We start from the raw sequence: 27011 nt of genomic DNA, 5'->3' as shown, positions 1-27011 counted from the left end.
CACTGTTTGTCGGGAGAATACAATTGCTGGGCCGGAGGGATATTGCCCTGTCAGCACTGTCTGTGTTGATGGGGGAATCATGCAAGTTTCTTTCCTGAAATCTGTGGATGCAGGAAAGAAATTTGCACCGTATATTATCTGCCTAACTGAAAGTGAAAGTAAATTGTGAATGTCTTGAAAGAACAGGAGAGGGGGAGGGAGACAGATGGGGGAGAGAAGGGATGGAGATAATTCAGTTCAGTTATTACAGTGTTCTGCAGTCTGCAGTGCACACACTTACCCACTCGCTCTTCTCCGTGCCAATGAGGATGCAGGGGGAAGGAGCAGATCGGGCGGCTGTGGTTGCGTGAGCGCTCGCATTATGCAGTGTCAGTGAGCAGAGGGAGGGGGGAGGAATCCCCGCAGAGCTGACTGGGGACGCTCTCCCTCTCAGGAGAGACTGTGTTACTCCAGCGGTGGCCCAAGCAAAATACAAAAAATGCAAAATACATACTGTAGCTGCTGACTTTTATTATTAGGACACTTGCCTTCCTGGAATCCAGCGATGTCTGCACCCCAGCCGATGTTTTTGCCGGTGCTCGGGTGCTGCTGCTGCCATTGTCTGCCAGGGAAACTTCTGTGCACGCGTGAAGCGTGCTGCGCTTTCTGAATTGACCCGGTGGTGGGGGAAGGAAGAGTAGGGCCAAACATCTGAGTGATTTTTCTGCAGCAAGATTTCTCGGAAGTGGGGATTGATGCCTGTCACCCCGTTCGGATCGGCACACCCCGCGATCCGCGGAGCGCTCCTGGAGCCTCGGCCGTAGGAAAGTCCCCGGCTTCGGCCTAGCTCCGGAGCGGCGGCCATCTTGCTGCACCCCATGTGCTTGCCAGTGCACAGCGTTACACTCCTCCCCGCATCACTGCGCTGACTACAGACCCGGGACCACCGTATGCAGGCATGTGAACCTGTCTTTGAGATCTGCACGTGTACCTGTCTTTGAGATCTGCACGTGGACCTGTCTTTGAGATCTGCACCTGGTAGGAAAAAGACTGTTTGTACTGAGCGGAGGAGGGGGGGGACACCAGAGTCACCCGAGGAGGGGGGGGACACCAGAGTCACCCGAGGAGGGGGGGGGACACCAGAGTCACCCGAGGAGGGGGGGGGGCACCAGAGTCACCCGAGGAGGGGGGGGGACACCAGAGTCACCCGAAGAGGGGGGGGGGGACACCAGAGTGGAGTGGAGGGGGGCACCACAAGATTAGTCTTTTTTTTCTTTTTTGCTGATCCGAGGATCGATCCGATCCGTGACTCCTGATCTGAGGATCGATCCGATCCGTGATTTTTTTGATCTGTTGCACCCCCTATGGAATTAAAGGACAACTTCACCAAAAGTAAAGTTTCTTTTATTACCATCAGCAATCCCAGAACTCATAAAAAATAAGTGTATAATAATCAAAGGTATTGAAGATAGAAAGGGGGGTGGAAACAGATGAAAAGGGCTTTCTTCTTAACGACACAGAAAGATCAGCAACCTTTATACAGTCCTGAAACCTTCTTTTGCTGCTTCTCTCATCATCCTGTTATGCCTCATTTCTATTTCTAGTACCGCCGAATATTATACAATTCATCTTTAGGAGCTTCTTCCTTAGTGATGGTGGCTTAATATTGATGTGTGGGTTTTACCAGCATGTGCTCAGCAGCTCCTCTCTGTATTATCACTACATAATCCGCTCGGTATCTAGCACCACTTTTTGACATGAAATGAAGGTACACCAGGGCTCAAGTCCTGCGGGAATGCGTGGGAACGGAGTTCCTGCACTTTTTTCACAGCAGGAATTCAGTTCCCTTTGCAGGACTAAAGCAGCCGAGCCGCCCGAGCCAATCCTTCACTAAGCGGCAATGCCCAGCTCGAGTCACTGTCAGGGGCAGGCGAACCTTAGTAATCCTTTATGTTACTGGCCGCTTCCTGTATATGGATTCATCAGGTAGTGTGCGGGTATTCCGTCACTTCCTCGATGCCGCAATGTCTCCTGGGAGCTTTTGTCATTGTTCCCAGAAGACATTGCGGAGGTCTGCCGCGAGTTATCGTGGGATTTAGAAAGAACTTGCGGTTTAGTAATTATGCATATGAGTGTATCATTTTATATTTTTTTTGGTGTGGGAGTGGATCTTGGGTGGGAGTTCCCACACTTTTTTTCCCAGGACTTGACCCTGAGGTACACTATGTGGCGAAAAGTTTGTGGACATCTGACTGTCGCATTGAGCAGAAATTACGACAAGAAAAGTCAGACGTGAGCTTTTGGACGGACCGTGTGTATGCTTCATCTGACTTTTGCTGTTGGAATTTCCACCAACAAAAGATTGAGAGCTGGTTCTCAAATTTTCCGACGGAAAAAACGATCGTGTGTACGCAGCATCGGACTTTGTGCTCATTCAGCCAAAAGAGCTTTTGTGACGTCCAATACTGATGTTGGATGAGAAGACGTGGCTTGAAATCAGAAGTTAAATTCTTCCCAAAGGAGTACATTAGATTAGGGATCTGTGGAAGCCACTTGAGTTCCTCCACATCAAACCACGTCTTCTTGGAATTGGATTTGTCCTCCGGGGCACAGCCGTGCTGGAACAGCAGAAGCCTTCTTTAAACTGTTGCCACAAGTTTCAAATACAATTGCCTAAAATGTTTTTGTATGCTGTGGTATCAATAGTACCCTTCCCCGGAAACGCCTGAACTCAATTATTTGAAGGGGTCCTCATATGCTTTTGACCAAGTGGTCTAGATGTAAACCCTAATTACCGTATTTATCGGTGTATAACGTGCACTTTTTTCCCCTTAAAATCAGGGGAAAATCGTGGGTGCGCGTTATACGCCGATCCTCGCTGTCTCAGAGCGCCGCCAACAAAGACCGAGCCCGAGTGTACTGGGCACTCGGCCACGCTTGGCTCCGCCTGCAGCCACGCGAGAGGAGCCGAACACACCAGAAATCCGGCTCTGTACAGCTCGACCGAGGCGCCAAACTCAAACACACAACGATGCAACCCCCGGCAAACGGACGCCGGACAAGACCGCCGATGGACGCCGGGCAAGACAGCAGATGGACACCGACAAGGCTGGACGGACCCCCGCGCAAGGCCGCAGACGGACGCCGGTCAAGGCCGCCGATGGACGCCGGGCAAGACATCCTTAAAATTCCCTTCTAAGCTTGGGGTGCGCGTTATACGCCGGCGCGCGGTATACGCCGATAAATACGGTAGTTACATAGTCAGGTTGAAAAAAAGACCATTTAGTTCAAGCAGTAAAAAAAAAATACATAGAAAACCTCCTATATACAAAGCCCTACACCCACAGCTGATCAAGAGGAAAGCAAAAATAACTCCCTATAAAGCATAGTCCAATTTGCCCAATTATAATATTATTTTCACCTTTTTTCTTTCTTTTTTGCACCCCAGTTCAGCAGAGTTCACACAGCTTCTTCGTAGGCACTTCCTGTCAAAATGGCCATAGGTGTGCAGAGCCTATTGCATTAGGGTTTGCACCCCAAAGCTCAAACACACATGCGCAGTAGAGCGGTAGACAGTGTCAGTAGGGATAAGATTGGTGTCAGTAGTTTTTTGTTTTTATTTTATTTTGTTATGTTTTACAATTTTTATATATATATATATTTTTTTTATAATTATTTTACAAATTTTTTCCCCATTGAGGGACTTGTAGAAATAGCAGAGAAAGGGACTAAGGGCCAATATTTCCCAGTCCCTTTCTCTGTAGCCTCAGCTGCCACAGAGGAAATCTGCATTGCACAGGGTAATTAGGGTGTGTCCAGGCACACCCTGTGCGCACGCCTATGAATATAGCCAATCTTCCGAAATAACTCATGAAATACAATTCGGGAAAAACGTATATACAAAACAAATACTAATATAAGAAATTTCAAATTATTTCCGAAAACAAAAACCTTCTAACGTAACGAAATGATTAACTTAATGAATAAATCTAAAACGAAAAAAAAAAATGTTTCCACCGTGCACATCTCTAGTAATTTCTCTGGGTGGGTTTCCTGTTGGTGATAATTGTGGTCCATTCCATACAACTCTACATTCTCTTTATCACTAAGGCCCCGTACACACCATAGAATCCATCCGCTGAAAAATCTCAGCGGATCGGTTTCAGCGGATAGATTCTATGGTGTGTACATTCCTGCGGATATTTATCCGCGGGAATTTCACGATTCCAGCAGATAAAAATTTGTAGACATGTCTACAAATCTATCCACTTGAATCGATCCCAACGGATTGATCCGCTGGTCTGTACAGACTCACCGGATCAATCCGTTCGAAGGGATCCCCCGCATGCGTCGTAATGATTCGACGCATGCGTGGAATTCCTTATATGACAGCGTTGCGCTCGTCGCCACGTCATCATCGCGGCGACGGCGCGACACGTCATCGCGAGGGGATTTCGGCGCAGATTTCGATCCTATGGTGAGTACACTCCATCGGATCCAAATCCACTGAAATCCTCGAGAGGATTTATCCGCGGAAACGGTCCGCTGGACCGTATCCGCGGATAAATCCTCTCGTGTGTACTAGGCCTAAGGTGTCAACCACTACAGGGCTTGATTGTTGCAGCCTGTGCTTAACATCATTGGCTTTTATTGGACCCTGTAGGGCCACGTAGTCATTAATATGTTATTTACTTCATGTCATCTAACTTATTACAGCTGACTGAACAGTGGGACCTGAATCTGATCCTTCAGCAACTGACAGAAGAAGGAACCATGCTAGATTCAGCCCCAGAAGACAGTGGTAAGTGCAGATTAAAGTCCTGATACCACCATGTTTTTTTTTTGTTACATAATATATAATATGACACAATAATGATCCAGATTTGACTTCCTAAGAGCCGGTTCACACAGGGGCGACTCGTCAGGCAACTCAGCCACCTGACAAGTCGTGCTCCGCTCTATTTAATGGAACCATTTTAATAAGAGCAACGCAAGTCGCTCCGACTTAGAAAAAGGTTCTTTGGGGGCGACTCGGGGCGACTTGCATTGACTTTAATACAGAAGTGACTTTGCAAGTCGCATCTCAAGTTATCTTGAGATCGCCTTGCCGAGTCACCCCCAAAGTCGTGCCGCCCCTGTGTGAACCGGTGATCTGCCGAGCTTGTTCCAGCTATGGTATTTGTTCCATTTAACAGCTGACGATCAGCTGTTGCGTTCGGCTATTTCCGTAGCCTGCTACTGCGCATGCCCGGAGTCTGCGCAGTCGGTTGTGGAACTTCTCAGATGGTCATCTTCTCCCCTCCTCCTCCCTCCCTGAGGCAGCTATGGGGCCTCCCCCACCCGGGTGCTCGCTGACTGGTGCCCTGGATGGGCCGCTCTATTGTCAGTCAGTGAGCTCCTCCTGCTCCGTCAGCCCCATAGAGCGGCACACAGCCCCCCCCCCCCCTCTCTCCGGTGCTCTGGGATCCCACATGCCGCGGACACAACAGAATGTATAAAATGAATGCAAACTAAAAAAAAGTAAATAAAAGCGCTGTGTGCACGCCTCTCAGCAGCTAGCTGCCGATTCCGCCGGTGATCTGCCGAGCTGTGTTCCTCTTAACAGCTGATGATCAGCTGTTTCGTTCGGCTATTTCCGTAGCCTGCCTGTAGCCTGTTACTGCGCATGCCCGGCGTCTGCGTAGTCGGTTTTGGAACTTCCCAGATGGTGGAACAAGAACGTTAATACACCGGCTCTAAAGGTTCCATTATTCATACAAGCCCATCTTGCCAGGTAATTGCATGGCAATGATACAGAACTCATGTGTGGCAGCTTTTTTGCTTTGGCTTGAGGCTTACCAGCTACACTCTGTTTAATGCCATCTATTATACCCGATACCTGCCAGTATATTGACTTACTGGCTATAACCATATATGTAAATTGTGACATCACCAACAGGTCCTTCTCTACTAGTAGACAAAAGTGGATGTGATTTCAGAGAAGGGGGGCTTTTGCAGCCATATTGGATGCTGGCAGGTATCTCCATGTACCACATTTTGTAGTTGATAAAATAGGTGGAGAAGGAAGGGATGTCTGTAGAGGAAACAGTTGAGTAAGAGGGGGATCAGATAAATGCACTTGTCAAATTAAGAATCACACACGGTGATTTCAAGAATTCAGCCTGTGCTGGACAATATTTAGGTTCCTATTAATGTACCGGATAGAGAAAAAAAGGACTTTAAAGGCTGCCACTCATAACCCCAATATAAAGCACTAGAGTATGTCATATAGTAAGGCAATAGACAAAGTTTATTAAGCATACATTAAAACATTTTTAAAACGTTTAACATTCATGTAGAATGTGTGACAACATCCCAAAGGCAAAATTATAACACACACACACACATGTGTATATATATATATATATATATATATATATATATATATATATTGTGTGTGTGTGTGTGTGTGCGTATGTGTTATAATTGTTATACCCACTAGAGGTCACTGGTTGCAAATATCACTTTCATTGTGACATATACCGTATACTGTAATATATTTCTGGTGTCATATGCAATACTCCCACTAGGGGTCACTATTTTATTTATTTTGTATTTACATTAAATAGTATTTTTTTTTTTTAGAAAAGAGGGAGCGCTTCACAGATTTTTCTTACTCTGATTTGCTAATAACAGTTGGTGTTAAAGCGGAGGTCCCACGGAAAAAAATATATTAAAAGCAGCAGCTACAAATACTGCAGCTGCTGACTTTTAATACATGGTCACTTCACTTACCTGTCCAGGGTAAAACATTTTGGGGTAGATTCAGGTATAATTGCTTATTTTTGTGCGGGCGTAGCGTATCTCAGATACGCTACGCCCCCGTAACTTAGTGAGGCAGGTTCTGTATTCACCAAGAACCTGCGCCCTATGTTACAGCAGCGTAGCGTAAATCTGCTGGCGTAATCGCGCCTAATTCAAATTGTGAAGAGGTGGGCGTGTTTTATGTAAATAAAACATGACCCCGCGTAAATGAAGTTTTTTTGCTCCAAATTAACCCGCAAAAAGCCAATGCTTTCGACTTGAACGTAAATTACACAAATCCCTATTCGCGAACGACTTACGCAAATGATGTAACATTTTCAAAATTCGACGCAGGAACGACGCCCATACTTAACATAGGATACGCCTCATATAGCAAGGGTATCTTTACGCCGGAAAAAGCCTAACGTAAACGACGTAAAAAAATGCGCTGGGCAAACGTACGTTTCTGAATCGGCGTATCTACGTAATTTGCATATTCGACACGTAAATATACAGAAGCGCCACCTAGCGACCAGCCTAAAATTGCAACTAAGATACGACGGCGTAAGAGACTTACGCCGGTCGGATCTTAGTCAAATCTATGCGTAACTGATTCTATGAATCAGGCGCATAGATACGACGCCGCACACTCTGAGATACGACGGCGTATCTGGAGATACGCCATCGTATCTCTTACCTGAATCTACCCATTTATATTGTTTTACTATCTGACATACACCAGTGCTTTTTCCCTTTTATATTGGGGTTATGAGTGGCAGCCTTTAAAGTCCTTTCTTTCGCTATCCTTCTAGAGGTATTGCACATTTTGTGGTGTCACGTTAACAGATTGTACTTCATGTTTCATTTATTATGAGTATACCGGAGATGATGTCCTAAAGAAATGTATTAAAAAAAAACAGTCTGTTTTGCAAACTAAATGGCACAGATGCAGATTAAAGAGGGAAGCAGAGATTTCTGAGCTACTGAGAGAACAACTTGAGCAACATTTCTGCTTTCTGTGTGAAATTTGAGTATGAATTGTTCCGTGGTACCTGCAGGGACAGAGGTCAATGTGAGCTTGTTTTATAGCTCAATCACTGCTTGTGAAGAATATGTAAATACTTTAATATCTATGGCCTGGTACCAGATTCACTACTACAATAAAGCTTTCCACCAATAGTTCTATTTAATTATATGTTGCCTTTTCTGTACACCCCCCCCCCCCTCCCCCTTTTCCCAAGTAATTTTACTGTAAATCTACTTATTGTATGACAAAGAGGTAAAACATCATATTTCAGTGAACATTGTTAACAGCAATTTAAGTATAATTAATGCTATAACTAACTGTGGGTGTTTCATTTATTTTTTTGTAGTGGAAGACTTAGCCCCCTCTCTGCTGCCATTTGAAAGCAGTATAAACAAACGGCAGGATCGGATAATGGAGCAGCTGTTGGAATTAAGTGTCAGACAATTACAGGCTCGGTCTCCTGCCCAGCAGAGTTCTCATGAGAAGGAGGCTGCTAGCATTCGGCCTTCTGACAGGTATGTGGGAGGGGAGAAGTCATAAATCCAGGGTGCACTATGAATGATTGCGTGAGGCAATAACTCTAAAACATCAAATCCAATCACGCCTTTCCATCTGGGAGTCATGCCTGTTGCTGTCATTCTTGAAATTCCTCATGTAATTTGTAGCTTTACCACTGCTGGAGTGACGAGGTTCCTATCATAGTTGGTAAGGTTGCAAAAAGACACCCGTCTATCCAGTTCAACCTAAGAGCGTGTGTGTGTCACTACTATTTTCCATATCCCTGTACACAAAGAAACAGATCTAAAAGTTTTTAAAATGTATTTACACTCCCTGCTGACAACACCAACTGTGGAAGGTAGTTCCACATCCTTACTGCTGTAACAGAATGAATTAAAGTATAGCCTCTAGAGTAGTTCTACAAAAACGTTATAATAAAAGTACCATCATCCAGGAATTTTAGTATAGAGAAGTTGGGTCTAAGGTCCCCAAACCAGAGAACCAAAAGAAAGGGGGGGCCATTTGGACTATTGCGGTACTGGTGGAATTAAGTAATAAAATACAATTCAAAATATAAAATAATATAGTTTTATTAGATACAGGTTAAAAAAAGAACACAATAGAGAAATAAAATGGTGACGACCATACATAGCACCAATATAATAATCCCAAAGAAGGAAAAATTTGTGGGTTGAAGGTCACGACATTAAACTTGAATAGTTTTGCGGCGATAGCCGCTTCTTCAGAAGCATGTCTACAATACAATTGAAAAAACAAACAGTTATACACATAACAAGTTACAAATTGGGGAACAGGGGCTCAGCTGCTTACCTAAGAGGACCCCGCAGGAGAGGGAGGCTGGGATCACCATATAGAGTCCCATGTGACAGCCAGGAGGCAAACATACAGGGAGGGATCTACTTGCCAAATATATAAAATAATATAATAGTTAATGTCAGGGGCCCTGGCCTTGGACTAATAGGGAAGTGCATAACCATGCGTGTTGACTACCAGTGATAAAAATTGGATAGAAAGGGTGATGTGAGGATGTGAGTGGGGGACAGCAAATTGGGGGGGGGGGGGAATAGGGAATGCAGGGAGAGGAGGGAAAAAGAAAAGGAAAGGGGAAATCAGGGGGGAGAAGGGGGGGGGGGAAAGGGAGGGGGGAGGAAAGAGGGGGGGAAAGGGAGGGGGGAGGAAAGAAGGGTGGAAAGGGAAAAAAAGGGGGCGGATGGGTAAGGAAGAGAACGGTGCGCTGCTGGACCAATATAAGCACCACAGGTGAAACATAAACGTGTCCACCACCCCATCTATAGCTGGCAATCGCAGTAAGTGGCATTGGAAGGCTAAAGCAGATAACAACAACACCTTTGCAGCCATTGTGCTATATGCTGGGTGTTTGGTGGCTCCCCTTCAGTCCACCTGCCCTTATCTATCCATTAGAATGCATGTGCCTCCATTGTGGGGACGCCCATTGTTTAGTGTTAGGACCACAGATTACAGGGTGCCTTGGCGCAGCTCTGTGGCTCACGCATGCGTTTGCAAATGCGTGCAGACAAAACCCCTGTTTTTAACGCATACTGTTAGACAGGTTAATTGGTTGTTCTGCAGGCTGGTCGGTAAGGAGGCTTGGTTTTTCCCTGGGCATTCCCCAGGTTTTGTTGTTATCTGCTTTAGCCTTCCAATGCCACTTACTGCGATTGCCAGCTATAGATGGGGGCGGTGGACACGTTTATGTTTCACCTGTGATCCTTTAGTAAATACCCTTTTTCTATAGTCTGATAGCTTTTCCTCCTGCAGCTTGGCATTGCATACTATTGTTGAGTCTGTGATTTACAAGGCCCCCCAGAACTTTTTCCATCTTCAATTCTTGCAAGGGGAAGCTTTTGGGAGGAGGGATCAGCAGGGTGCCCTGGGTCAGTTCCCATTGAGGTGAACATGCCCTACCCAGAACTACTTCTCCCAAGAGTACTTTCCCTGCAGACAATATGCAGGCAAACTCTTGGGAGGCAACAGTATGGTTTTGCTGAGAAAGAAATCAATAAATGCTTTGAGACCCAGAGGGTGATGTAGTCCAGCAGGGGAGAGCTTACTCGGTCAGGGCTGACAATTCTGTTTAGAATTTGAGTATAGCAGCAGTAATGTTGTGAGCCAGTAACAGAAAGTTAGTTAGATTTCTGGAAGGATCACAGGTATTTTCTGTGTTTTTTTTAAAAAGACAAACAAAAAATGTGCATGTATTGCAGTACTGTATGTTTTCAGTTTGACCTGACATTCACTTTAATCATTTATTTCATTCCAGACTATCTCTTCCCAAGAGGGTAACACGTGTATGGCATTCTGAACATACCTCTACAGTCTGCATAGATCTGAGAGACACTTTGCCTAATGCACTTGTTAAGACGGGTACAGAGACTAAACCCGAAGGGCAAAAAAATGAGCTGAAAAGAAAAAAAATTCCGCTAAATGAGTAAGTACAGCAAACATGTTAATTGCCTTTGTACCACTAGATGGCAGTAAAACTGTTCTGACAAACCATTTTCTCTTGTTAGGAGTGCCAATTTCCATACAAGTCAAGTATTCAAGAAGCGCACGTCCCTGTACACTAGATTTTACTGCTGTCTGGGGACAAATTGACAATCTGTAAAGATGCAGAATTTTAAAGCTGAAATCGGGGGAAAACCGCTAAAAACACAATTGAATTACATAAATAGATATACACTGAAGTTTTTATTTGCCATGATATTTAAAATTTTGTTGAGCCAGTCTTGTGATTTAGGCCCTCGAAGTCCTGATTCTTGGTCATCAGTGGTCTCACTAATGGGACCCATTCCTTAGCTGATTGCACAGTGACAGAGAAGCAGCACTCTGTTGAGATAGTAATATAGGCACAGATTCACAGATTCTCCTGATACGCCGTCGTATCTCTGTTTCTATCTATGCGACTGATTCATAGAATCAGTCACGCATAGATATCCCTAAGATCCGACAGGTGTAATTGTTTTACACTGTCGGATCTTAGGATGCAGTACCGCGGCCGCCGCTGGGGGGAGTTTGCGTCGTAAACCAGCGTTGGGTATGCAAATTAGGAGTTACGGCGATCCACGACGGATTTTCGCATTCACTACGTCGCCGCTAGTCTAGTTTCCCATCGCAAATTTAGTCGTCGTTTTAGGTGCCCTAACTTTAGACAGCAAACGTATTGCTGTCTAAAGTATGGCCGTCGTTCCCGCGTCGAAATTTAAAAATGAATGTCGTTTGCGTAACACGTCCGGGAATACGGAAGTACGCTACGCGAAAATTCGAAAAAATGACGTCACGGCGCGCAAAGCACGACGGGATTTGCGAAACGGAGCATGCGCAGTAGGTTCGGCGCGGGAGCGCGCCTAATTTAAATGGCACACGCCCATTTGAATTGGCCCGCCTTGCGCCGGAGGCCGCGGGCGTAGTTTTCATCGCAAGTGCTTTGTGAATCAGGCACTTGCGATGAAAACTTGCGGCGGTGTAACGTATCTGCTGCTTTAGCTTAGCTTTACGATACGTTACGCTGCCGCGATTCTACGTGAATCTGGCCCATTGTGATTTCCCCTCCTATACTCCTATTCACAAGGGTGGATTTACTAAAACTGGGGAGTGCAACATCTGGCGCAGCTTGTTCAATTAAAGGAGAGTTCCTGTGCCCCAAACACTTTTTTTTTTTTTTAAAGACTCCTCCTGTACTTGTCTAAACATATACGTTAACATTTAGAACATGTCATATATGTGGTAATTTTAGTTGATGTTAAAATATTTGATTGCTAATCTGGCAGGTTCCATGTTAGCTGTGGGCATCTGAAGCCCTCTTTTCTTCATTTCCGGGATTTGGTGCAGCTGGCTACCCATGCAGTTTTGTAAATGTTGGCTGAAAAATTTCTGCCGTCTGTATGCAGAACAAGTTCACGGCCAACGCCCTTCGGACAAAAATCCACGGATTTGTCCGATTGGAAATCCACTTGTGTTTGAGACTTTACAGTAGTAGTCTATCCATCACTAAGTCCACTGGCAATAGGCCAGGGGTAGTTAACCATCCTTTCCAAACTTTATCATAATTAGATGAACAGCCCTATGCCGCGTACACACGATCATTTTTCGGCATGAAAAAAACGTAGTTTTAAAAAATTTTCATTTAAAACGATGGTGTGTGGGCTTCAAATCATTTTTCGGGTTCTGTAAAATGACATTTTTTTTTCCGAACATGCTGCATTTTTTAACAACGTTTTAAACTATGTAGTTTTTCGGGTTGTAAAAAATGGTCGTGTGTGGGCTAAAACAACGTTAAATACCCGCGCATGCTCAGAAGCAAGTTATGAGACGGGAGCACTCGTTCTGGTAAAACTACCATTCACAATGGAGTAAGCACATTCATCACGCTGTAACAGACAGAAAAGCGCAAATCGTCTTTTACTAACATGGAAACAGCTAAAGCAGCCCCAAGGGTGGCGTCATCCGCATGGAACTTCCCCTTTATAGTGCCGTCATACGTGTTGTATGTCACCGCGCTTTGCTAGAGCATTTTTTAAAAACGATGGTGTGTGGGCAACGTCGTTTTAATGATGAAGTTGGAAAAACGTTGTTTTTTTCCTACATCCCGAAAAACTTTGTTTTTTTTTCATGCCGAAAAATTATCGTGTGTAAGCGGCATTAGAGTTGATTATAGGAGTCATTCGTATCACAATGTAATATGTGGCCAAGCCTGGGGAGAGGGAGGAACTATAAGTTTCCAATGAATAAGGATAAGTTTGCAGGCTTGAAAAAGGACTCTAGAAACGGCCTCTCTGGTCTGCGGCTCCTGTACCACCTCATCAGTTATACCTAAGACACATTGTTTGGGGTCTAGCATAATCGTAGTCTGAAGAACTATTAATAGTTACCCGTATTTTCCGGCGTATAAGACGACTTTTTGGATGCAAAAAATGCATCCAAAGTGGGGGTCGTCTTATACGCCGGTGACAGTCTCCGTGCTGCGAGCGTCCATGATTTAAAAAGCCGCTCCTTCTTCTCAGCGTGTCCTGTGATAGGCGGAACACAAATCTTCCCAGCAGCGCCTCTGTTCTGTGTTCCTGCTATCACAGATGCCTTCTCATCCTCGGACGAGGGGACGTCCGTGATAGGCGGAACACAGAACAGAGGCGCTGCTGGGAAAATTTGTGTTCCGCTTATCACAGGACACGCTGAGAAGAAGGCGCGGCTTTTTAAATCATGGACGCTCGCAGCACGGAGACTGTCACCGGCCTGGAAACAAATCAGCAAAACGTGAGTGATGGCACTGTTGGCACAGTGGGGGGAAAGTGATGGCACAGTGGGGGGAAAGTGATGGCACAGGTGGGGCAAGTGATGGCACAGGTGGGGCAAGTGATGGCACAGGTGGGGCAAGTGATGGCACAGGTGGGGCAAGTGATGGTACAGTGGGGGAAAGTGATGGCACAGTGGGGGCATGTAATGTAATGGCACAGTGAGGCATGTAATGTAATGGCACAGTGGGGCATGTAATGTAATGGCACAGTGGGGCATGTGATATAATGGCACAATGAGATTTGAAAAAAGCCTGTTTCTGTCAGCGGTTCCGGCTACCCCTCAGCTTCTAGAAAGACTAGTAGGAATGGCGTAGTCTTATACAGTGAGTATATCCCAAAACCAAATTTTTTCCTGGAAAATTAGGAGGTTGTCTTATACGCCTGTAAAATACGGTAGTATTAAATGACTGTAGTGTCCCAATACCTATGGAACCTAGGGCAGCGCCATAGCATATGCACCAAGTCTCCATGATATACAGGAAAATTTCGTTTTTTTTAGTTTGTTTATTAATAACATGGTACCATTAACTCACAGGTCAGAGCATACATGTAAAAGCATGTTACTGCGCCAGCTTCGCTCCACTAAGAGAGAGTCTAGTTCTGACACTTATGACAACAGGCTCCAACAAGCAAATGCTAACGGACACGAACATGAGGATAAGATACCTACCTCTCGAAGACGAAGGTTGGAGAAGGGGAGTGACATTGGTCAATCTACACCACAATCGCAGGAAAAAGGGTGCAGTGTTACAGAACAAGACATGAAAGAAGAGCCCCAAAAAAGCAACCTGGATCCACCTGAAATAATACAGATACAAACCACGTAAGAGTCAACTCGCCCATTGCCTTGCCGATACTTGCTTTCAAATTTTTCTTCGTTTACCAGACCGAATTTTTGTGTGTTCCTACGATTTTTGTGTTAATCATACATAAGATCACCAGACGGGAGATATAATATAAAGTTTCATAGTGCAGTATTTATTAAAAATAGTTGGTAGTATAAAAGGTAATGGTTACACTCACATGTAATGGTGCCTGTAACCGGCACCAGTATATACAGCGTTTATGGGAAGGGATGGCTTCTCCGGATCTGCCACGGAGCCGGCATGCATTCCAAGCCTCGCTCGTGATTCTCTGCCCAGAGGTGATGTCACACGGGACTCGGAAGTGATGGTCCCACGCTTCTACGTATGTTTCACCAAAGGTGGCATCTTCATGAAGTCTTTCTAAAAGTCATCTTTGGTGGAATGTACGTTGAAGCGTGGGGCCATCACTTCTGGGTCCCGTGTAACATAACCTCCGGGCCGAGAATTGAGAGCGAGGCTTGAAACACGCCGGCTCCGTGGCAGATCTACTGAAGCAATCCCTTCCCATACACGTTGTATACAGTTGTGCTCATCAGTTTACACACCCTGGCAGAATTTATGATTTCCTGGCCATTTTTCAGAGAATATGAGCGATAACACAAACTTTTTTTTCACTTATGGTTAGTGTTTGGGCATGGCACAGTGGCTGCGTTTGATGGCATGGCACAGTGGTGACAATTGATGGGCCCAGTGGCTGCATTTGATGGGCCCAGTGGTTGCATTTGATGGGCCCAGTGGTTGCATTTGATGGGCCCAGTGGCTGCATTTGATGGGCTCATTGGCTGCATTTGATGGGCCCAGTGGCTGCATTTGATGGGCACAGTGGCTGCATTTGATGGGCACAGTGGCTGCATTTGATGGGCACAGTGAGGCTGCAATTGGTTTTTTTTTTGTGTGTTTTTTTTTTCGTTTTTTGCGCCCCCCCCAAAAATTTTGAGCACCGGCCGTCACTGGCCACACCCAGGGGCGGACTGTTAATTCGGGCACTGCCCGAGGGCCCCATGACACTAGGGGGCCCCATCAGGGTTGCCAACCTCAGTAAAACCAGGGACAGTATGTAAAAATCTGTGTTTTAAAAAAAAAATCCCAAGATTATAGCTGCCCTGCCTCTCCAGTACCTTTTCAGTGTATGTATGTGTATTCTGTGTATATATTGTGTGTCTGTGTGTGTATATTGTGTATGTATAGTGTATGTGTCTGTGTGTGGCCCCATTATCTCCTATTTCCTGGGGGGCCCCATAATCTCCTATTGCCCGGGGGCCCCATGAGTTGTCAGTCCGCCTCTGGCCACACCTTTATCACTTTCATATCACTAGTGGATTTATTCCATTTAAAGGGGCAGCTACCTTTTTGTCTTTGCTTTTATGTTTACCATTAGGCGCCATACATTGGTTTAAATTTTTTTTCCAAAAATCTGAGAGAGGCTCTAACCCTTCCTCACTCTATCCCAAACAAAATAGTTTTGGCTGGAGTAAGGATTTAAGAAATATAACTCTGTGCAAGACAGATGAGTGCAATATGTGTACCAGGTCTGTTGTCCTGAAGTTTTTTACAAATCTGTCAGCTTAACAAGTAGCGAGAGGTTTTATTTACTGTGAAAGTCCAGGGTATGTGTTCGCCGGTACTTATACGTCAAATCTCTCATTGCAGCCCCGCGGAGATGATGGACAGGGAGAAGCTGGAGAAAGAAAGGAAAAGCAGGCAGCGCATGCAGACACAGCTGGAGGGCATGAAACCGCTGCACTCTGTGAGCGGACGGCAGCCTATGGCTCAGCAAACTCCCGTTCTCTTTCATCTGGTAAGACAGGAGTCATGTTATGTTAATCACTAAAAGGGTTTTCCACTTTCATTAGAAAAATGTGGAAGTCGCTTCTGATTTCTTCTCTTCACTGGTCCGACCACCAACTAAGTGCAAACTGAAATTCATGGTCTACTGGAAGCAGGTATGAAATCGGAGAAGTGCGATTTTTTTTTTTTAGATAAGTAAGCACTTTGTCACGTACCTGGTGGAGATAAAAATTATGGGGGGGCTTCCCTTGCACCTCTTGTCCCTGAAAGTGGTGATGGAAATGTGAGGATACCAGGAGCAGACTGAAAACTCATTGGGTCCCCGGGCAATAGAAGATTATGGGGCCCCCGGGCTTAAAGATGGCCACCACGCCAGGAGGCAGTGCAGCTAAAATCTCGGGATTTTCACATTAAAAGCATGTCGGTATTGGACATATCAGGGACAGATGTAAAAAAACACAGATTTTTACATACTCTCCTTGGTTTTACTGAGCCTGGCAACCCTGATGGGGCCCCTAGTTGCATGGGGCCCTCGGACAGTGCCCGAGAGCCCGAATGGTCAGTCCACCCCTGGAGGATACTAAGCGGCATGAGTGCTGCTGTTGCGGGCAGTACCAGATCCGCCGGCTCCTTCTCACAGCGAGTGCCGCTTGCTTTGGGGGTACTCGTTCAGGCTCACTCCTAAGCCAGCTCTGTGTGTTTATAGATACAGAGTGCGACTCTGCCCCACCCCCTGATCTCTGCTCACTGCCTGTGATTGACAGCAGCGGGAGCCACTGTCTGTGAGCCTATGAGGAGGGAGAGCGCTGCTGTTCTCATGCACATCACTGGCTTAGATAAGTATAAGGGGTGCTAGGTGGGGGAGCTGCACACCCAGAGAATGAATTAAGGTGAAAAAAACTTAGAACCACTTTAAGAAAATATTTTTTTATAATCTGTTGCAAAGTTTCTTATCTGAAGATCCTGCTGGTAACAGCACTTCTATTACCAGTTGACAACAGTAAACTTCTGCCTTTCATTTAGCAGCAGCAATGTTGTCGGCCTGCTCTGACAGTTACTTCAGTATGCCATTGGACTGCATATCAGATGTCTCAGATGGCTAGCCAATCAGCCAATAGATGGAGCTTGCATGGCAAGCTGACAACACTGCAGCTAATGGCTAGGCAGTTGGCCTACAACAGGAAACTCTGTTGTTACTATATAAATAGCTAAGTTATTTAGCTATTTATATTATTTTATTACAGTAATTGCTGTGATAAACCCTTGTCCTCAACAGGACTATGTCCGCCGTCAATGCTTCCTCTGTCCTGAACCAGCACTATCCAAGACTCTTTAGCCCACCCAGTCACCAGCCGTAACACAGTGTAGGGTGGCAAACAACAAACTGATTTATTATCACACATGGACACAACAGATATCCCACTTGGAACCATCACCCCCCCCCCCCTTTTGGAATTTAGGGCGGAGTAAACTGTCCAATCAGCAAGGAGAGCTGTTGGAGGAACCCCCCCCCACAGCCAGGGCAGACAGAGACAATAAAACAATGGAATACAACCACACCCCAAACGATCTCAGCAAAGGAGTCCAACAGCATGAGACAACACACAATATATACATATTAGACATGTGCAGACTGGAATATTTAGTTTCATTTTTTCGTTTTCGTTTGGAAAATAAATTTATTTAGTTACTCCCGAAAATCGTTTTGATTTATTTAGTTTTTCGTTGGGGAATAGCTTTCGTCCGAAAATCCAATAATACTTGGTTTCTGTCGAATGGTCAAAAGAATATTCGCCAGAACGTCGAATCTTTGTTGGTCTCTGTCTAATGGTCAAAAAAATATTCGACGGAACGTCGAATCTTTACGTCGAACCGTACATTTCCGTTCGAATATTCCGCCTTCAAGAATTCTGATGTTGTATGACTAGTAATAATGTCGAATCTATTCTCTATAATGTCGAATCTATTTTCTCATAAATCGAAATCTATTCTCTGTAATGTCGAATCTATTATTTCTATAGTGTTGAATCTTTTCTCTATGATGTCGAATCTTTTCCCTATAATGTCGAATCTCTCTACATCGAATTTTTTTACCGCAACGAAAACGAAAATAAAGCATTTTTTATGTCTGATCTTTCGGTTTTCGTTACTTGCACTTTCGGTATCGTTTGTTAAAACGATAACGAAAAAAAACAGATTTTTGGACGAAAATGCATTCTAACAAAAACAAATGCACATGTCTAATACATATATACAAGGTTCCAGTGCGGCTGTAAGGAGAGGCCGTCTAGTACAGATCATAGTGGGGTTCTCATTCCCCTTGTGCCCCGAATGGACACAGTACGATTTACACATAAGAGGTTCGGGGAAGCTGGACACAGAGTTTCCAGAGCTCTCCAAGGTAAGCTAAGTTCCACAAACCCCCCACCCAAAGTGACTCCTGTCACAATTGCATTTGCATGTTCTGTGTACTGCGGGAGACCAGATAAATTGAATGCAGGGTCCTGGGTTTAGTAACACTTTTAACTTGCATAGTAAACCGTGTATGTTGTATTTTACAGGAGGCATCATACAACCCAGAAATGGACACGTTACCTGTGTGTAGCAGGGAGGAGATGTTACTCCTCACTATACGGCTGTCTAGTTGCGGTCAAACAGTCACACCAGCCCAACACAGCGGGCGATTTCCAGCCTCTTCTCTCTCACAGGCAAACATCTACCACGCTTTGCTCGTCTGGCTCATCACGTTGGTGAGTGACATTTTAGATCTGTCTAGCTTAAAGATGAGCTCTAGCTTTACCTTCAATCTTGCAGTTGTACAGAATCCTCTCCTATACTGAAATGACTCTGATTGTAGTGCACACTGGCCCAGATTCAGGTACGACTTGCCCCTTTCTTACGGAGGCGCAGTGTACCGTTTTAACACTGCGCCTCAGTAAATTTCCTGCGCTACGCTTGATTCACGGAGCAGTAGCTCCGTAAATTGCGTGTGCGCTCCGGAAAACTGCCCGGCGTAAGGGCGCGTAATTTAAATGATCCCGTAGGGGGCGTGGATCATTTAAATTAGGCGCGTTCCCGCGCCGAGCGTAGTGCGCATGCTCCGTTGGGAAACTTTCCCGACGTGCATTGCGGTAAATGACGTCGCAAGGACGTCATTTGCTTCAAAGTGAACATGAATGGCGTCCAGCGCCATTCACGAATCACTTACGCAAACGACGTAATTTTTCAAAAACGCGCCGCGGGAACGACAGGTATACGTAGCATCGGCTGCCCCTGCTAATAGCAGGGGCAGCCTTACGCAAAAACCGACGTACGCAAACGACGTAAACTGCGTACGCAGGGCTCGCGTAGGGTTGTGAATCGGCGTTAGTATGCAATTTGTATACTATACGCTGACCACTACGGGAACGCCCCCTAGCGGCCATCGTAAGAATGCAGCCTGCGATATGACTGGCATAAGAGCCTTATGCTAGTCATATCTTAGGCTGCCGTCGGCGTAACGAGGTTCCTGAATCAGGAGCATTCGAAACGCCGGTGCAAGTAAGCAATTGCGCTGCGTAACTATGGTTGCGCAGACGCAATTGCTTCTTGAATCTGGGCCACTGTGACTTTCTCACTGTCCCTGGCCTGTTCGTTTTTATTTATTGGATTTCAGTTCTTTTAACCATGAAGCAATCAGGAGGTGGTGTAGTGGAACTGAATCTGCAGAACTGAAGCTTTTTCTGTGCAGAATTACTTATTTTTTGGTTTAAAAATGATTCCCATATATGTGTTTCCACTGTGTGTTTAACCACTTCAGCCCCAGAAGATTTCCCCCCTTAAAGTGGTTGTAAACCCTATAAAAAAAAAAAAACCTGCAAGACAAAGGCATAATGAGCTAGTATGCATAACATACTAGCTTATTATGAATTACTTAAGACCCCGCAGCGGTCCTCGCTCCTCAATGACAATGCCAAAATGTCATGATTTCTGCCAGGGTATGCAAACTTTTGAGCATGAAAGAACACTAAACAGGCGCACCAGTAGAGCGCCTGTTTAGTGCTTTTTCTTGCCATTCATCTGTTTCACTACCCTAGTGGCTGTTTTCAAGGCTGCCTAACGCTACCCATACACCTGGCTGCGGTTACAATTTATATTCTTTTGTTGGGTTTCGGTACCCATCCTTCTTTGAAGTTGGTGTCTAAACTTTTGAACACAACTATAGATGGTGTCATTGTTCTGGAGAAGAACAAAAAAGCAGATGAAGACATTGGCAGGAGGAGTATGGTTATCTCTCTTAGAGGTAATAAATGTCTATATGGGTTACATTTACACTTCACTGAGCAGGCATACAGTGAAATACTCATACTACATTGTTGTCTATGATGACTCTGGTATATGCTTTTTCTGAATCCAGCTCTGGTGGTTGTCGTATTTTTTGTAATTTCTGGTTCTCTTCTATTCAGGTGTCCCCTTTAAATCTTCAAGACGAGGCAGAGGTCCCTTTCCAGGTGTTGGGGCTTCAACAAGTGTGGCGCGAGGAAGGACTGGCACTTTACGCTTGTGTGTCACCCAGGCATGTAGGCGCCCACCCAAGTCCCAAAATACGAAAACACAAGGTAAAAATAAAACTATGTGTACACTACCTGGCTTTGAGGATTAGCCACAAGGCCTGTGCCTAGGATAGGAGCATTTTACTTTATTAGGCACATTTTTTCTCAGCATACTTTGCTATGCAGGCCTGTGAGGATGAAACAATAAAATCCTCATCTCAGATTATGCAAATCACATGTGTGAGAAGGCTCTTATAGAAGCCACCATACAACGTGTGCTTGCACCATAGGCGTGCGCAAGGGGTGTGCCAGGGCACACCCTAATCCTGGGGTTAGCAACCTGTCAATGGTGGGCAGGTCACAGGATAACCACAATCCTTCCTTGTCGATCCTCAGAACCTGAACAGGAGAGGTGTCGGGGGTGGAATATAGTGGAACCGATCTGTATTTTGCTCCTGCAGCAGCTGAAAGTAGGCTTCTCCTCCTCTCCCTTTTGTCAACATTCAGCTGCTACAGCAGGAAAATATAGGGGACTGGTACTAATATATACCACCCCTCCTTTCCCTGTTCCTGATATCCGGGTCCCCCATGTGCTCCCTCTTCCTCCCATTGTTTCAGGATTAAGAGCAGGGAAGAGTCCGGTAAATATGTCAAACGCATGTGTGTTGGAGCTTTGTGGTGCACACCCTAATGCAATAGGCTGCGCACACCTATGGCTTGCACCTTTGCATATGTTGAGTTTTTCCCATCAACACATAGTCACGCAGCAGTATCAGAAAAAGATCATCCATGTGGTAGCAGGTCTGTCTTCTCTGCAAGCTAAACTTTAGGGGAAATACCCTGCCCCCCCCCACCGCCCAATCAGAATGAAGGTATTGACCGCTTCCATTAAAAGATGCATGTTGGGTAGCTAAGGCTTTGTTCCAGATCAAGGCCTCTAAGTAAAAAAATCAAACCCTAAAGCTGGTCATACATTATACAATTTTCTTATTCAATTTCCTTTAGATTTATGTAGTGCAAGGGCCTACCTGATTGCATACAATTGAAAAAGTTTAGGTTTGATCTCATATATGGTTTTGGTTAGTGTTGCTGATACAAAGTAATTGTTCTCGTACTTGTGCAATTGCTCTAATACCTAAAACTGATATCTTTATTGTGCGGTGCAGTGCAATTTGAGCCTGTATAAAATGAATGTGTTCAAATCACATGCAATTCTTGCAGTGTGATTTGAGCCCATTCATTTTGTATGGGCTAAAATTGCACTGCACCTCTCAATAAATACAGGTATTGGTATTGGCGAGTAATTGAGGAAAAGTATCGATACTTGCTCTGAAAAAAATTGTATTGGTGCATCTCTAGTTTTGGTATATGCATCGAAACGTCCCACACTCCACTTGAGTGCTTTCGTCATATACGGCTTCCTCCCAGTCTGAATATAGATATCAGATATTTCAACTGCTAACAAGCACAAAACAAGACACTACTCATTTGGTTGCTGAACATGGACTGTTTATTGAAAACACAGGTACAAAGGTAATACTCTGAACAATCCCCCCCCACCTTTGCATTCTGGACTGGTAGACTGTCCAATCAGCAGTGAGAGCTGTTGGAGGAATTCGCCCCCACTAATCTACATACACATCCCATAATATTCAAGGCTGACAGACACAATAGAACATTGGAATACAGCCACACCCCAAACGACCCAGCAAAGAGTACACAACAAAATGAGACAATATATATATATATATATATATATATATATATACACAGGGCCGATCCGCCCTATAGGCTCACTATGCAAGCCGCTTAGGGCCCCGCAAAGCTGCGGAGGGCCCCCCAAATTACTAGAGGCTCCGCCTGGTGAGAAGTAATTTTCGGCTCCTCACCCCTCTTCTCAACTTGTTGGCTGTATGGGAGAAGAGGTAAGAAGTCAGCACCCCCGCTTCTCACTTTAATGTAAGATGTAATTTCCGACAGCAGAACACCCCCTCCCCCCGCTTCTCAACTTTAATCTTTAATGTGGCATGTCACTGTCCGCACTGCCCCCCCCCCCCCCTCGCTTTTCAACTTTAATGGGACCTGTCATTTTCGGCAGCCACCCTCCGCTTCTCAACTTTAATGTGACATGTCATTTTTCTTAGGGCCCCAGGGAGCTCAGGATCGGCACTGTATATATATATATATATATACACACACACACACACACACACACAACATTCCAGTGTGGCTGTACAGTGAGTCCGATTAGTACAGATCAGGCTGGGTTTCTCGGTCACCCTGTGCCCCTATTAGGCCTTGTACACACGAGCAGACATGTCTGATGAAAATGGTCCACGGGCCGTTTTCATCGGACATGTCTGCTGGGAGGTTTTGGTCTGATGTGTGTACACATCATCAGACCAAAATCCCCGCGGACAGAGAACGCGGTGACGTAGAAGACATCGACGTTCTCTGACATGGGAGTTCAATGCTTCCACGCATGCGTCGAATCAATTCGACGCATGCGCGGGATTTCGGGCCAGCGGACATGTCCGATGAGTCGTACTAACCATCGGACATGTCCGACGGACAGGCTTCCAGCGGACAAGTTTCTTAGCATGCTAAGAAACTTTTGTCCGCTGGAAACCTGTCCGCTAGGCCGGAAAACTCTCTGGTAGGCTCTACACACGGTGGGACATGTCCGCGGAAACTGGTCCGACGGACCAGTTTCAGCGGACATGTTCGGTCGTGTGTACAAGGCCTCAAAGACACAGGGTGACTTAGACATAGGAGGTGCATGGGGAGCTGAAACAAGGTTTTCCCAACCACCCCAAGGGATTCTGGGTTCCATGGGCCCCCCGCCCAAAGTGACTCAGTCACAGTAAATCTAAAGGAAAATTGTTCAAGAAAATTATAGAAGGTATGGCCATCCTTTCATACTAAAGTGAAACTATGGTGACTTCTCTAAGGTAGGATTATAACTTTAAAAGAAACCTGCCCTAAAAGAAATGTAACCTGAAACAAGCAGATATAAACAAGAGCAAACATGCAGTAAATAGTCAGAGAGTCGGAAGGTGTCAAAGCTAGGGGCAGCCATTTTCAGTACAGGTATCTTGTAGAGCCCAATTGTAGTCTCAGAAAGGGATAGCTTCTATTTTCATAGCCCTACCTCCACTTTCCTTTTACTGCAGTTGTATGGGGTGTCTTTATTAAAGTGGAGGTTCCATCAAAAAAACAATTTTGCTTTAAACTGTAGCTTACGACTAAAAAAGAAAAAAAAAAGATTTTTTTTTTTTTTTACTCATCTGGAAATGCCTGTTGCTATGCAGTCCCACGAAATCTGCCTTTGAAACCACCTAGGATTCTGACATCATCTCCCTCTAATGCTCCTGGGAAATGTGTGTCATCATTTCCCAGGATGCAGTGCGCTGTCCAATTATCACTCCCCATCCAAGACTTCCAGGAAGTAAGTGCTTATGGGCTTCACAATGCCCACAAGCAAAATGACAACGGTGTAGATATAGTTTTATAAACTATCTTTTTTGAATATCTATGCGGATCGGCGGCGGATTGTAAAATAGTAAGTGACCAGATTTATATTATAAAAACGCAGGATGAAAGGACATACATTTAAAAAATGCTAATTGTGGTTGGAACTCCGCTTTAAGCCTGTTATTTTGATCCAGGGCAAGGAACGACTGCGAGGAACCTCCAATTTCTACCAGCAGATTTCGCTGTACCTGTCGCACACCACCCTGCAGAGCGTCACTTGTTGGAGAGAGGAACTTAGTCATCAGCTGCAGGGTCAGCTCTTCACATTGAACGTTGATGTTCCAGCTGTGAGACTGAGTAGCATCGCAGTACTCAATCCTGACCCAGAGGTAAGGAATTGCAGAAGCTAGAGGTGGTGACATGGGATGTAGTCACTTCACACTGAGAAGATGACTTAAAAGGTTTGATTTAAAAAATGTTTTAATAATAAATATGTCATACTTGCCTCCACTGTGCAGTTAGTTTTGCACAGAGTGGCCCCGATCCTCCTGTTCTGAGGTCCCACGGCAGCTCTCTCGGCTCCTCCCCACTTAAGATAACCCCCTCTGGGAAGCGCACTCCCAAGGGGGTTACCTTGCTGACACGCTCCCGAGTCCTGCATTCGGGGTCCATAGCCGCCAATTGCAAGACTTGGCCTCGCTGCGCTGCTATTAATCTATCCAATGAAGAGCCGAGAAGCCCGGGCAGCGATCAAGCGCGTTCGCGTTGTGGGACTTTCCAAGGCTCAGGTAAGTAAAACAGGGGACTGGGGGGCTGGTAATCGTCGGATGTTTTTTCACCTTAACCAATAACATTTTTTCACGTCGAGAAAAATGCTCTGGAGCCTACACACGATCGTTTTTAATGACCAATTTAAAAAATTGCATTTTTCACGTCATGAAAAACAGTCGTGTGTACAGGGCATAAGAGTATTGAAATTGAGGAATAGACTCCACCAAGAACTAGTTCCTATATGCACAAAATATAACTAGATACCAACATTTAAAGGCAATAACTCACCAGCAATTGTTGATCCAGGAAATATCCGATTGACTCCTGGGGATCAAGAATTTTTCCCATAAGGGGAGTTTTTTTTTTTTTTTTTTTTTACTTTCTCTGGCTCAACTGTGAATATAGGATTGTGTATATGGAGGTTTTCTTTTCTTTTCTCCTTTTGGTTGAACTAGATGGACTTATAGGTAGATTCACGTACAGATGCCTAAACTTGCGGCGGCGTAGCTTAGCATGTTTAGGCTACGCCGCCGTAAGTTAGCTAGGCAAGTACATGATTCACAATGTACTTGCCTGCTATGTTACGGCGGCGTAGCCTAAAGCGGCGGGCGTAAGGGCGCCGAATTCAAATGTGTGTAAGGGGGGCGTGTTTTATGTTAATAAGGCTTGACCTTATGTTTTTGACGTTTTTTCTTTACTGCGCATGTGCCGGGCGCCTACATTTCCCAGTGTGCATTGCGGCTAAGTACGCCGCACGGGCCTATTGATTTTGACGTGGACGTAAACTACGTAAATCGCTATTCGCGGACAACTTACGCAAACAATGTAAATATTTCGAATCTCGAAGCGGGAACGGCGCCCACACTTTAACATTGCTATTCCATCTAATAGATGGAATAACTTTAGGCCTGATAATGGCTTACGGAAACGGCGTAAATGTACTGCGGCGGCCGGGCGTACGTTCGTGAATCGGCGTATCTACTAATTTACATATTCTATGCCGACCACAATGGAAGCGACACCTAGCGGCCATCCGAAATATTGCAATCTAAGATGGGATGGCGCAAGCCGTCGTATCTTAAATATGTTTAAGCGTATCTCTGTTTGAGCATACACTTAAACATAGGTCGGCGTAGATTCTGAGTTAGGTCGGCTTATCTACTGATAAGTCGGCCTAACTCTTTCTGAATCTACCTATTGGTGTCCTTTTTCAACCTGACTAACTGTAATTCTGTAGCAAGATGATGTTCCATGACTGAAAGTACTAATGTTGACCATACACTAGTAGATTTTTTTTTAATGAACATTCGTGGAAAAATTCATGCAAAGATTCTCAGTACATTCAATGACAACGAATGTCATTCAAAAGTACTTCAAAATCTTGTTTGCTTTTGATTTGATTGGCTATTTGATTTTGAATGACAATCACATGCTCTGAAATTAAATAAAGATATATAGGTAGATTCAGTAAGAGTTAGGCCGGCGTATCAGTAGATAAGCCGACCTAACTCAGAATCTACGCCGACTTATGTTTAAGCGTATGCTCAAACAGAGATACGCTTAAACATATCTAAGATAGGACGGCTTGCGCCGTCCTATCTTAGGTTGCAATATTTCGGATGGCCGCTAGGTGGCGCTTCTATTGCGGTCGGCGTAGAATATGTCAATTAGTAGATACGCCGATTCACGAACGTACGCCCGGCCGCCACAGTACATTTACGCCGTTTCCGTAAGCCATTATCAGGCCTAAAGTTATTCCATCTATTAGATGGAATAGCAATGTTAAAGTATGGCCGCTGTTCCCGCTCCGAGATTCGAAATTTTTACGTCGTTTGCGGAAGTCGTCCGCGAATAGCGATTTACATCGTTTACGTCCACGTCAAAATGAATAGGCCCGTGCGGCGTACTTAGCACACTGGGAAATGTGGGCGCCCGGTGCATGCGCAGTAGAAAAAAACGT

At 45.1% G+C, this 27011-nt stretch overlaps 1 protein-coding gene across 1 annotated transcript in view; it reads left to right on the top strand.

Annotated features, from left to right (window-relative positions):
• The window catches only part of LOC120943324, a 128033-nt gene that overhangs the window by 13189 nt on the left and 87833 nt on the right, over positions 1 to 27011 (top strand). Inside the window, exons 4-11 of the mRNA XM_040356558.1 lie at positions 4696 to 4780; positions 8136 to 8304; positions 10590 to 10757; positions 14156 to 14443; positions 16137 to 16284; positions 18836 to 19024; positions 20720 to 20872; positions 24475 to 24669. Of these exons, the coding sequence (XP_040212492.1) occupies positions 4696 to 4780; positions 8136 to 8304; positions 10590 to 10757; positions 14156 to 14443; positions 16137 to 16284; positions 18836 to 19024; positions 20720 to 20872; positions 24475 to 24669 (1395 nt within the window). The remainder of the gene's footprint in view (positions 1 to 4695; positions 4781 to 8135; positions 8305 to 10589; positions 10758 to 14155; positions 14444 to 16136; positions 16285 to 18835; positions 19025 to 20719; positions 20873 to 24474; positions 24670 to 27011) is intronic.

The sequence above is a fragment of the Rana temporaria genome, chromosome 6 (assembly GCF_905171775.1).
Source record: "Rana temporaria chromosome 6, aRanTem1.1, whole genome shotgun sequence".
NCBI lineage: Eukaryota > Metazoa > Chordata > Amphibia > Anura > Ranidae > Rana > Rana temporaria.
Note: the sequence above shows the minus strand (reverse complement) of the source record. Positions and strands in the feature narration are given on the sequence as shown.